General features: G+C 39.3%; 1 protein-coding gene across 2 annotated transcripts in view; it reads right to left on the bottom strand.

Annotated features, from left to right (window-relative positions):
• The window catches only part of pcdhgc4.S (protocadherin gamma subfamily C, 4 S homeolog), a 25072-nt gene extending 12446 nt beyond the window's left edge, over positions 1–12626 (bottom strand). The window contains exon 1 of one of the 2 annotated variants that reach the window (XM_041588776.1): positions 8536–12626. In XM_041588776.1, the coding sequence (XP_041444710.1) occupies positions 8536–10980 (2445 nt within the window). In that variant the 5' untranslated portion in view covers positions 10981–12626. The remainder of the gene's footprint in view (positions 1–8535) is intronic. The other variant, XM_018256232.2, reaches the window with a different exon arrangement.

The following is a 12626-nucleotide window of genomic DNA, read 5'->3' as shown; positions in this document are numbered from 1 at the left end:
TACTATTGGCCAAGGATTTATATATATTGACACTTGCAGAGGGCCATCGGGTGAAATAGGAGACTGTTGCACTTTATAAGGGTATGTTCATTTTCTGTAGTGATCCATAGAAATTTCATGCCAAGCCCACTAGTAACTAAGCTAGTGGGCTTTAAGCTTACTTAAAGGGATTCTGTCATGATTTTTATGATGCATTTTTTTATTTCTAAATTGCACTGTTTACATTGCAAATAATTCACTCTACAATCTAAAATTTAATTCCTGAACCAGCAAGTTTAATTTTTTTAGTTGTAATTTTTGTGTGTAAACCCATCTCAGGTCATTTTGCCTGGTCATGTGCTTTCAGAAAGAGCCAGCACTTTAGGATGGAACTGCTTTCTGGCATGCTGTAGTTTCTCCTACTCAATGTAACTGAATGTGTCTCAGTGGGACCTGGATTTTACTATTGAGTACTGTTCTTTTATCTACCTGGCAGCTGTTATCTTGTGTTAGGGAGCTGCTATCTGGTTTCCTTCCCATTGTTCTGTTGTTGGGAAGAAAGGGTGGTGGTGATATCACTCCAACTTGCAGTACAGCAGTAAAGAGTGACTGAAGTTTATCAGAGCACAAGTCACATGACTGAGGGCAGCTGGGAAACTTACAATATGTCTAGTTCTATGTCAGATTTCAAAATTTCAATCTTTTTGATCTTTTGAGAAATGGATTTCAGTGCAGAATTTTGCTGGAGCAGCACTATTAACTGATGCTTTTGAAAAATTTATTTTTCCCATGACAGTATCCATTTAATAGCAACTGACCTTCACCCCCCCCAAACATATAGCTGGTGCTCTCGGGTAATTTCCATAATTTAGTTATTATCTTATTAATATAAGAATTCACAAAGCATCCATGATCATTCAGCTGCCTCTAAATATACTGTATATTGATTGAAGAAAATATGTCATGCAGAGGTGCAGGTACCAATACTGGCCTAGCCACACGCCAGCAATATACTTTTATCCAAAAACAGAACACCAGTACCTTATTGTGCTTCAAACAGGGTATTCACAACTTTGATTGCAAGGTGCAATCACTGAGGAAGTGCCATTTGGGTCCCGAAACATTTAATCGGGTGTGCAGGGTCTGAAGCACCTTGCAATAAAAGTTGTGAATACCCTGTTTGAAGCACAATAAGGTACTGGTGTTCTGAATATATATATTAAGTAAGTCTGCAGCGACAACGGCACCAACTTGTGCATTTAAAGATTCTGGCCAACTATCACCTGTAAATAACTATGCAGTCAAACATGTGAACTGCACGATTACCTTATAGTTTGATACTGTAAAGCAGGGATCCCCAATCTTTTGAACCCGTAAGCAACATTCAGAATTAAAAGGAGTTGGGGAGCAACACTAGCATGAAAAATGTTCTTGGGCTGCCAAATAAGGGCTGTGATTGGCCATTTGGTAGCCCCTATGTGGATTGTCAACCTACCCTGAGGTTTGGCAGTGCAACTAAAACTTGCCTCCCAGCCTGGAATTCAAAAATAAGCACCTGCTTTGAGGCCACTGGGAGCAACATCCAAGGGGTTGGAGAGCAACGTGTTACTCACGGGCTACTGATTGGGCATCATTGCTGTAAAGTGTTCCAGTTTGTTGCTTATTGTTGAGACCTGTGCATGGCCTGTACATTACCTCTTGGTTTAGACATTTAAGCAAAGTGTCTATACATTTATGGAATAATGGTCCCTTTTTTTGATAAAAGGCTTTCATGTGTCAGATCGTGGCATCTACTAGATTTGCTGGTTTTCAGCCTACTACTACCTGTATTATCCCACACTCTGACATCTGCCTTTGGAACTGCCAGAGAATTAGAAAGTTTGGATTGGTCAGGGTTTCATGATCCTTAAGGTGGCCATACACGGGCTGATAAAAGCTGCCGAAGAGACTAAGTCGGCAGCTTATAGGCCCGAGCATGGGGCCCTCCAAAGGGCTTCCCAATCGATATCTGGCCAAAATGCCGGCCAGATGTTTATTGAACAGGGTTCAAAATCCCATCGGATCATGGCTGCATCTGTTTGTAGATGTGGTCCCGCAATCCAACCTCCCATATTGGCAGCATTATAAGCTGATCGTTGGGCCCTAGGGCCTATGATTGGATCAGACCGATATCGTCCACCTCAATGTGGGCATATCGGGGTGAGATCTGATTATTTGGCAACATCGCCGAACAAGCAGATCCCTCTGGGTATGGCCAACTTTAGACCTACTGAGATAAGGAAAACCAAAGCCCTCAAAGAAGCTCAGATTTTTAGGAAGGCAAAGAACGTCTATAGGAGTTGTCTGGCTTGACCACAGCAGTGCCCCATATTACACCAGTGTTTCCTGGACATTTATAAATATATTTATATGTTATAATACTTACATTTAAGATTGGCATGCTAAAAAAAAAAAGCAAACTGATGTACCATCAACAGACCTGAACATTATAATGAAAGGAATAATGATTCACACTTGAATTTGACACAAAGAAAAGTAAAATGGAAATGCTTTATTATGACATCATACAAAAAGATGAAATGTTATTTACATGAAATAAAATGACAAAATAGGAATTTCATATCGTTTTCTATGGCTGCTCATGATGCTTTGGGTTTGTACATGTTTACAAACAGGATTCCTTTGTCGAATGTTAAAGGAACATGATGGGGTCTGAAAGCAAAGATCTTGATCGGAAAAAAAAACAGTTATGATTTTGCTGAAACCTTAATATTTCTGGCTAAACAGCAGCTACTACTGTACTTCACTTGGCTGGGTTTTATCTTAGGGGGTTATTTATTAAAGTCCAAATGGCAAAAACTCCAAAAATTTTAGTTTTTTTTTTCAACAATAAAATCCGAATTTTTAGTGGAAAAGAAAACTTGAATTTTTCACTATTTATTATACCCCAAGGAAAGAAAAAGGAGGGGTGCCTTTCCTATTTGGAAGTTTCTGTGGTCTGCTCTGGAATTAGCTAGAAAATTTGACTATTTTGGATTTTTTGGCCCGAAAAAATTGTATGATTTGGGAAAAAATTCAGAAAAAACTTACGATACAGGGTTTCGCACAATTTTATCGTGTTTGTCTCCGATCCGATTAAATTGTGGCTTTTTTTAATAACAGATAAGGTCACATCGTGGATTCTAGTTTGGTCTGACTTTTTTATCTTATAAAATTAAAAAAAAAAAATGTTTTTGTATGATGTAGAGAGTGATATTTGGAGGCAAGTTTCAGTTTTTTTTTTGCAATGTTTTATTATTCGGGTTTTTAAGTTATGGGCAGATTTATCAAGGGTCGAATTGAAAATTCAAAGTAACAAAATTTGAATTTCTAGCTATTTTTGTGTACTTCGACTAGGGAATAATCCAAATTCGATTCGAATTTGAAAAATATCGAAATTTATCATGTACTGTCTCTTTAAAACTTCAACTTTGACCATTCGCCATCTAAAACCTGCTGAATTGTTGTTTTAGCCTATGGGGGACCTCCTAGAACCTATTTGGAGTCATTTGGTGGACTTTAAAAAATCAAAGTTTTTTTGTTTTTTTTTAAAAACACTTCGATTCGAACGATCAAATACAGCCTATTCACCCGCAGAAAAAAAAGTAGATTTTTTTAACAAATTTCGGTTGGTCTTTTTTTATTCGAATTTCGAAGTTATGGGAGTTCAAAGATAAATCTGCCCCTTAGCTTTTTATTCAGCAGCTGTCCAGTTTGCAATTTTAGCAGTTTGGTTGCTAGGGTTAAAATTAGCCTAGCAACCATGCATTGATTTGAATAAGGGACTGGAATATGAATAAGAGAGGGTCTGAATTAGGGATGTGCGGGTCAGGTTTTCTCCCGACCCACACCCGCCCTCCCTCCACCCCCGTCCGCCCGCATCCACCTACCGGCTTCCTTTTATAGACCTGAGCTGGCCCACCCCGCAAAAGACGTCACAAAAGAGGGGGAGCGAGCAGATGGAAGTCGGAAGCCGGCAGTATAAGGTGGCAGACGGGGAGAGCAGGAGAAGAGCTCAACCGAGACCCGCCACCCGCGAATAGGGGTGTGAGGACGGCCTGAACCCGCCCAACTTGCGGATCCCGCGGGTATCGGGCCGGCATGCACAGCACTCGTCTGAAATAACAAAGGAATGATACAATGGTTTGGCACAGCAGTTGCATAGAAAACAAGGATTATTAGCAACACAATTATTAATTACTTTATTTGCACGTTTTTACACTGGTACATTTCAATCCCTTTGATTTTTATTTTGGACAAATCCAAGAGTGAAAACCACAGTGTAAATTTGCTAGAGGTAGAAGCACTGGAGCTTTTATATACGATATTTATGTGCAAATTGGGATTCTTTACCCGCAAAGCTAAAACTACAAGCTGAGCTGTTAATCACAGATTCTTGGTTAAAGCAAATTAAAACTAATTATACTTTAAGCTTTTAATATTTCCTTTATGTGAATCCACGGGGAAATAAAAACGCATGGCCTAGTGGTTCTTTAATATCAGTAAAGAGAATCCAGCAATCATTTAGCAGCATCAGTTGGTAAAATGTAATAGTCATTAGTCAAGAATGTTTCTTTTTGTTTAAGTTCAGACATTACAGGAATTGTCAGCTTTGTTTGTAAAATTAACAGGTTTATACTGAATAACTCTAGAAAGAATATCATGTTAATCAGGTCAGCACACCCACACCACTTTTATTCAGAAGAAACCAGTAACCTAATTCAGTATACAATTCTATGAGTATTGTTAATAACATTGCTAGAAACAATGACAAGTATAGGATCTATTATCCAGAAACCCATTATCCAGAAAGCTTCGAATTATGGAAAGGCCATCCCCCATTGACTGCATTTTATCCAAATAATGTTTATCCAATGATGTTTAAAAATAATTTCCTTTTTCTGTGTAATAATAAAACAGTAGCTTGTACTTGATCCCAACTACAATATAATAATCCTTATTGGAGGCAAAAACTAGCCTATTGGGTTTATTTAATATTTACATGAGTTTCTTCTAGAAGGAGAATTCACCCATAATGTTAAAAAAAAACCCTACCCCTTACCCTGCATAGATCTTCACTGAGGGGTAAGTAATTACGGGCATTTGCCCGGGGTAACACTCCGAATGCAATAATCACGAAAAATTGGTGATTTCTTTTTTATAAAATCGGACTTTTAAAAAATCACGAATTTTTCGGAATTTATTAAACCCAGAGGATGGTAAATTCCGAAAATCCGGCATCTCAAACCTGTCAAGGTTGCATATAAGTCAAGTGGAGAAGTCCCAATGATTTTTAGATAGGTGCTGGGAGTTTTCAGGTGAAAATTCCGAAAAAAATCGTGAAAATCTGATTTTTTTTTCCGCAAAGCAAATTTCCAGGAAAATGTAATTATAAATAAGTGTAAAAAACCTGAGCGGATTTGATTGGAGTTTGTAGCAGAAAATATTGAGATAAATTCGGACTTTGATAAATAACCCCCTTAGGATGGGGGGGAGGAGGGAGGGGGGTCTATATAGGGTAGGGGGGTAGGAGTTTTTGAACGTTAGGGTTGAATTCTCCTTTAAAGATCTACTTTACTGAAAGATCCGTCATCCGGAAAGCCCCAGGTTCCAAGCATTCTGGATGAAAGCTCCCATACCTGTACTAGATTTTTTTTTTTGGAGTTTTTTTCTCAAAAAAAAATAAAATAAATAAAAACCTTGCCAAGTTTTAGGTGGCAAGTTTTTTCATGTTATCATATATTTTATATATTTTAGGAAGAAAAAGATGTGAGCGTAAAAAGAACTCACCTAATTTCTTAAGTTGAAAATGAATAAACCATCCACTATGTGTTATGCTTTCCGTCATGTGAAGGATTCTACATTAATAACAGTTGTGCCAAATTCAAAGCACAGTCACCCTATCATTGTTTTTTCATAGTGACATCAAGAGTTTTTGTTGAGCTGATGTTTTTAATCTAGGGGGCAGATTTACATATGGTTGAATATCGAGGGTTAATTAACCCTCGATATTCGACTGCCAAAGGTAAATCCTTCAACTTCGAATATTGAAGTCGAAGGATTTTCCGCAATTCGTTCGATAGAATCGATCGATCGATTTTTTATCGATGGGGACCTTCCCCATAGGCTAACATTGAGGTTCGTTAGGTTTTAGATGGCGAAGTAGGGGGTCGAAGTTTTTTTTTAAAGAGACAGTACTTCGACTATCGAATGGTCGAATAGTTGAACGATTTTTAGTTCGAATCGTTCGATTCAAAGTCGTAGTCGAAGGTCGAAGTAGCCAATTCGATGGTTGAAGTAGCCAAAAAAACATTCGAAATTCGAAGTTTTTTTATTCTATTCCTTCACTCGAACAAAGTAAATGGGCCCCAAGGATTTCAATGCAACTTTTTAATGCAACTTGATGGAACGTTTTCAGCTGAACATGATGACATTTTTGGTCCAAGGGATAAAGTAAAATATAACCACTAGCCTTATGACACACACAGTAATTTTCAGTGATTTTCCTCATCTTTTTTTCCCTAATTCTAAGTTTCAAAAGACCACAAGTTGCCTTTCATGTCCACCACTGATGTTATGGGAACTGTGTGACAATTGCCCTTATCTGACATGTGCGACTTTTCTTGACAGTTTAGTCAAGGAAAAACACAGTGGGCAAAAGGTGTAATTTGTACCATCAGAATTAGAAAAAGAGGTGGATTTCTGTCCTACCCATACCCAATTCCTCCAACACTGTATTTTCCTCTACTTAATCCAAGGCTCAAACCTGGTCAGTTTTCTACCAACCTGGCTGGTAAAAATGTACTTGAAGGAGAATTAAAGCCTAAAGGTGGCCATACATGTAGAGACCACATTGAGGTGGGCAATATGGGGCCGATCCAATCGTGGACCCTAGGGCCCAACAATCGGATCATATTGCAGCTAACATGGGCTGTAGGATAGTGGAATTGCATCAACGAATAGATGCGGCCGCGATCTGACGGGATTTTTAATCCTGCACTACCGACATCTGGCCGACTTTCGGCCAAATATCGTTCAGGAAGGCCGTCGGAGGGTCCTACACATGGGCCTGATAAGCTGCTGACTCGGTCTGTCTGCAGCTTTTATCGGCCCGTGTATGGTCAGCAGAAAGCAGTAGGATAGAAATTCTGCACATAAGGTCCGGGGGTTCTGTATAGGGATGCACCGAATCCAGGATTTGGTTCAGGATACGGCCAGTATTCAGCCTTTTTCAGCAGGATTTGGATTCGGCCAAATCCTTCTGCCTGTCTGAACCGAATCGGAATCTTAATTTGCATATGTAAATTAGGGGGCGGAGAGGGAAATCGTGTGACTTTTTGTCACAAAACAAGGAAGTAAAAATGTTTCCCCTTTCCGACCCCTCATTTGCATATGCAAATTAGGATTGTATCCGGTTTGGTATTCTGCAAATCTTTCGCGAACGCTTTGGAATCCAAAATAGTGGATTGAGTGCATCCCTAGTTCTGTACCAGGCCAAGGCAGCTATAGCCCTCCAGCAGTGAAGATCAGTGCCCCAGCAGCCCCCAACCTTCTTTCATGATGATTAACTGCACATGCTCTGTGCTGCTGTCAGTTGCATGAGCTTAGGGGCCGACTATGTATATAGAATATAAGGCTTGTTATTAATTAATTCAGATTCCCATTACATGGGCGTTATGAAACCAGTGCAATATGGATCAGTCGTGAAGAATCAGCTTCTATGACTGGCAAACCTAATTCTCTACTTGATGAATTGTGACGATCCCTAAGCATTGAGCACCTGCACTGTCCTGGACAGTCCAGATGGAGAGCTCCTATGGAAAGGTCTGAATCATCACTGTTATAGATTTACTGAGCTTTTAAACTTGTTCTACAAATTTAATATATAAACAACAGCATTGTCTTTAGGGTTGAATTCTCCTTTGAGAACATATTTATAAAGCAAGCTTAGAAAACATTGCAAAAATACAAATTTTAGAGACACATTTTACATTGCTGCTTCCCAAGTAAAAACCAGCGATGGCCTTGATGGAAATCTTGAGTAGTTTTACTGATTTAACTGTTTTTATGCCCAGTTTTACACCTGGGCTTTCTTTTTCCAATGTCTTCAATAAACTTTGCAGTTCAAGGTGGGGTAAAATAATTGCACACCTTCCAGAACCTGGAGCAGTTGTTTACCTCTTGCAACTTAATAAATATGTCAATAATTTTAAACCAAAGCGTGTGCGTTTTTTTTTTACAACAGTATTAAAATAATAGAGAGTATTTTAACTTTACAGTTTGTAGCAAGAGTTTTTCAGAGAAGACCTGAAACGCTACACAGAACATAAGGCTTTTGTTCCATAAAGTAGACAGTATGGTTTGAGTTGTATGGTATAATGATCTGTTATGATAGAATGGGCAGTGAATATGCTGACCACATTTCTCACAGATGCCATGAAGGATGATAAAGAGAATTTTACTACATTCATCTTGCTTGAGCTTACTTTCATGTAATGGCAAATTCTGTGAGCTCACCTCATTGGAAGCAATAGAGAAGTTAGGATCTGGAACCAGTATCCCTGGTGACGAGGAGTTTGTAGTAACATGAGGTGGCCTCATAAACATAAACTCACTTATATCTGAGACTGGGGAGAAACAGGTTCTGACCCGCCGATTAGATGGGATATTTCCAGCACAGTCCACTCTGACCCCTATTATAGTATTACAGAGACTTGGGTGAAGCTGGAATGTTCCATGTAGTTTAGTTCCCGTGCCCACAGTTTTCTTTTGACTTTGCCGACAGCAAAGAGGTATGTTCTTGTTCTCGCATTTGTGGATTTTAATTCCAAGAGCAGCCAAACCAATCAATGAAATCACTAAAATGACTATTAAACACACAATCAGATACAGGGTTAAGCTTGATATATTCCTTTTTTTGGAATGGTCTTTAACATCTTGGGAAATTTCTAAATTTTTATCTTCTAGAGTCATCATTACAGTCACAGAGGTGGATAAGCACGGCTCTCCAGAGTCTTTCACTAAAAGAAGAAGTTCATGAATTGTTGGATCGATAACCTGAATTGCACGTTTTGTCTTTATTTCCCCAGTTCGTAGGACAACGCTAAACAAAGTAGGATCTGTGGCATCAAGTAAGTTGTATGAAAGCCATGCATTCCGACCAGAGTCATAATCCACTGCCGATATCTTGCTTACCATAACATTTGGCCCAGTTAAGAGCGGTATCTTACAATGTGCAACTGAATTAGCTCCAACTAATGGGAAGACCACCACAGGGGCATTGTCATTTTGATCTAGAACAAAAACATGCACAACAGTCTTATTTTTTAACGGTGGAGACCCAGCATCGGAGACTTCTATTTGAAACTGAAAGTAATTAATTCTTTCATAATCAAGAGGAAACTTAAGGTAGACTTGGCCATTTTCAGAGTTGATGTAAATATGCGACGAAGAAGCATAATCCTCTTTGGGATTTTGTAATATTGTATATGACAAGAGCGAGTTCTGGTCCAAATCCGGATCGGAAGCTGAAACAGTGCAAAGAAGTTCTCCGGCTTTGTTATTCTCTTCAACAAATACCTCATAAACTGGTTCAACAAATTGCGGCGCGTTGTCGTTCACGTCAGAGACTACCACTGATATAACCTTCTCTGTGGAAAGAGGGGGATTACCCATGTCTTTTGCAGTTATTGTAATGTGATATTCAGAAACACTTTCACGGTCCAAGTTATCACTGGTGATCAATGAAAACTGGTGCTCAAAGTCCTCTCTTACGGTAAATGGGATATTTTTGTCTACTTGACACTGTACCCTTCCATTATCCCCATGATCTTTGTCTTTTATAGTGATCACCGCAACTACTGTCCCAGCTGGTGAATCCTCTGGAACAGAACTAGAGAACGCACTTATAGTCATCTCCGGAGTATTGTCGTTCACATCAATAATATGGACTATGACACTGCAATGTTCCTCCATGATTGGGCTTCCTTTATCTCTAGCCTCAATATTAATTTCATAAACTGAAACCTCTTCAAAATCCAGATCACCGAGAACACGGATTTCTCCAGTTTCCGAATTAAGCTGAAATATGTTACTTAAAGCGTCAGAGTTGTGGCTGCTGAAAAAATATTCAATTTCGCCATTCGGGCCTTCGTCTAAATCTGTTGCGTTAAGTTTTATCACTAGGGAGTTTTTGGGAGCATTCTCTTTTAGCTGGACATTATAGGAAGGCTGATCAAATGCAGGATGATTATCATTGGCATCTAAGACAATAACATTTATCTCCAATGTACTAGACCTGCTTGGAACACCACCATCCTCTGCCTTCAGCACCAGGTGATGGACAGCGGTCTGCTCTCTGTCCAGAGCCTTCTCTAGGATTAACTCGGGAAATTTGCTGCCATCAGTCCGTTTTTTGACAATTAAAGCAAAATTCTCGCTGGGACTTAGGTGATACTCCTGCAAAGCATTAGAACCTATATCAGGATCCTGTGCATTAGGGATGAGAAATCTAGCACCCGGTGAGGCCAGCTCGTTTATTTTTAAAGTAAGCTCATCACCCTGGAATCTTGGAGAATTGTCATTTATGTCTAATATTTCCACTTCAATTCTATACACTTCTACTGGATTCTCAATGGCAAATTTTAGGTTCAGTATACAAGTGACACTCTGTGCACAGAGCAGCTCCCTGTCTATTCTGTCGTTCACCAATATGGCTCCGTTGTTTACATTTATAGAGAAATATTGGGAATCGGAATCAGAAAGTACCTGGAGATTAGCAGCCACTAGTTTAGCCACGTCTGTTCCAAGATCTTTAGCAATATAGCCAACAATTTCTCCCCTGTTCAGTTCTTCGGGGATAGAGTAACGGAACTGTGCATGTGTCAGATTTACAAGCAGCCACAAAGGAAAGAGATGCAGTATCCCCACTCGGAAAACACGGTAACCCGCTGGTTGAATCATTGCAGAAATCCCTCGGATGAAAGACGTCTCCTTTCAGCACATTTTGAAGACAAAGCTACTAATCCTTAAAAAGAGAGAATTCCGGTTAGATCCTTTTGTAATATCCTTTTCCATCAGAGAAAGAAGCTACGGTAAAATCTAGCTGGCAACAGAAAGAAAATGAAGGTGGAGCGAGCTCATATCGGCCATTGAATTGTATGCAGCACTGCATTGGCTATGGATATATTTTAGAGTATCCAATCACCGTCTGCTTTCGCTTAGAAAAAAATAAATTTCTGCTTACTCTGGTGCTGATTTTTTTTTTTTTATTAAATAAACATAGACACTGTCTGTAGAAATGGGTTTACTATTTTCTTTTTTCCCCTGTGCCATAATATTCAGTATATGTAGTATAGCCATAGCGGCAATGGAATATTAACATGTTATCGCCCAATGCTGAGAAAGAAAACACAAATGTGAAATAACACATGGCAGCTTTCTCCTGTTTATCATCCGTCCCTATTTTTTTTTAGTTATTGTAAAACCAATGTGTTCTTGGAACTATAGTCCAAAGTGTAAAGCCTTTCTATTAGCTGTATTGATTATATTTTAATCCCTTTGTGAAAAAATTCACCTAGGAAGGGTATTTATAGCTGAAAGCACAACATGGGTAAACAAACATGGGAGGGAAATGGTTGCAGTTGTAAAGCACAATTGGTTACTAGCCACTAAAGGGTTAAACAAGGCCACGTCAGGGACAGGAACAACAGCTGCCTCCCAAATTTCCTTTATTGGGGACACACTCTTTGTATAACTGCAGTCCCTTAACTGATGTGATGGATCTGCTTCTATTGTTAACCATGGATTGAAAGCCTCAGCCACCCCGGCAGGGACTAGAAAACTCTTTGTGGTCCAAGGCCAATGAATGGTAAGTAGAAATAGAAATTTGAATGATGGCAAAAGAAGTAAATATTGCTGCTACAACACAATCTGTTCCGATACAACAGAGAGCTAATTAAAATATCATTTAACGACTGTTACTGCTGCCGCATCATGTGAAAGCCCACATCATCTCCTCTTCCCACAACTTCACTGGCACTAAGAATACGTGGAATGGGATGGTCGTTCGGGTTCCTTCAGCTACAAATAATAAAGCACTGCCAGTGTAACAGTTACAGACAGTAATGATATCTTGTATCACACCAGAAAATGCGTTGGATGAATAGAGACAAAAAGGCATCTAAACAATCAGCAATCATAACTATTATTGAGACTGTTTGGCAGAATATAAAGTTCTTTCATCAGCCAGATGGTCCTTTGGCTTTTGTCGCTGTGAAATTCAATCTTTCTTAGAGACAGGGAACATTACACGGCAACACTATTTTGAAATCCCACGGCAAAAGCCCTAAATCCAGGTGCCTTGTAAGTGCCGGGACTCTTTCTAACATTTTCAATACATCAATAAGAATCGAATGCTGGTCACAATACCCTTGCAGCGAATATATACTTGCCCTTTAAATTCCCTTTGGCTCCTAGTGGATACATGTTCTTTATACTGTAATCCTTAAAGCATTTTGTGCAGAGATACCCTCCCCTGATCCATAGAGCGTGTTGTATCTGTCGTGCTGCTGCTGCTGAGGACTAGCAGTGTAATAGGGAGACAGCGT

Source organism: Xenopus laevis, chromosome 3S (assembly GCF_017654675.1).
Source record: "Xenopus laevis strain J_2021 chromosome 3S, Xenopus_laevis_v10.1, whole genome shotgun sequence".
In the NCBI taxonomy this organism is placed as follows: Eukaryota; Metazoa; Chordata; class Amphibia; order Anura; family Pipidae; genus Xenopus; species Xenopus laevis.
Note: the sequence above shows the minus strand (reverse complement) of the source record. Positions and strands in the feature narration are given on the sequence as shown.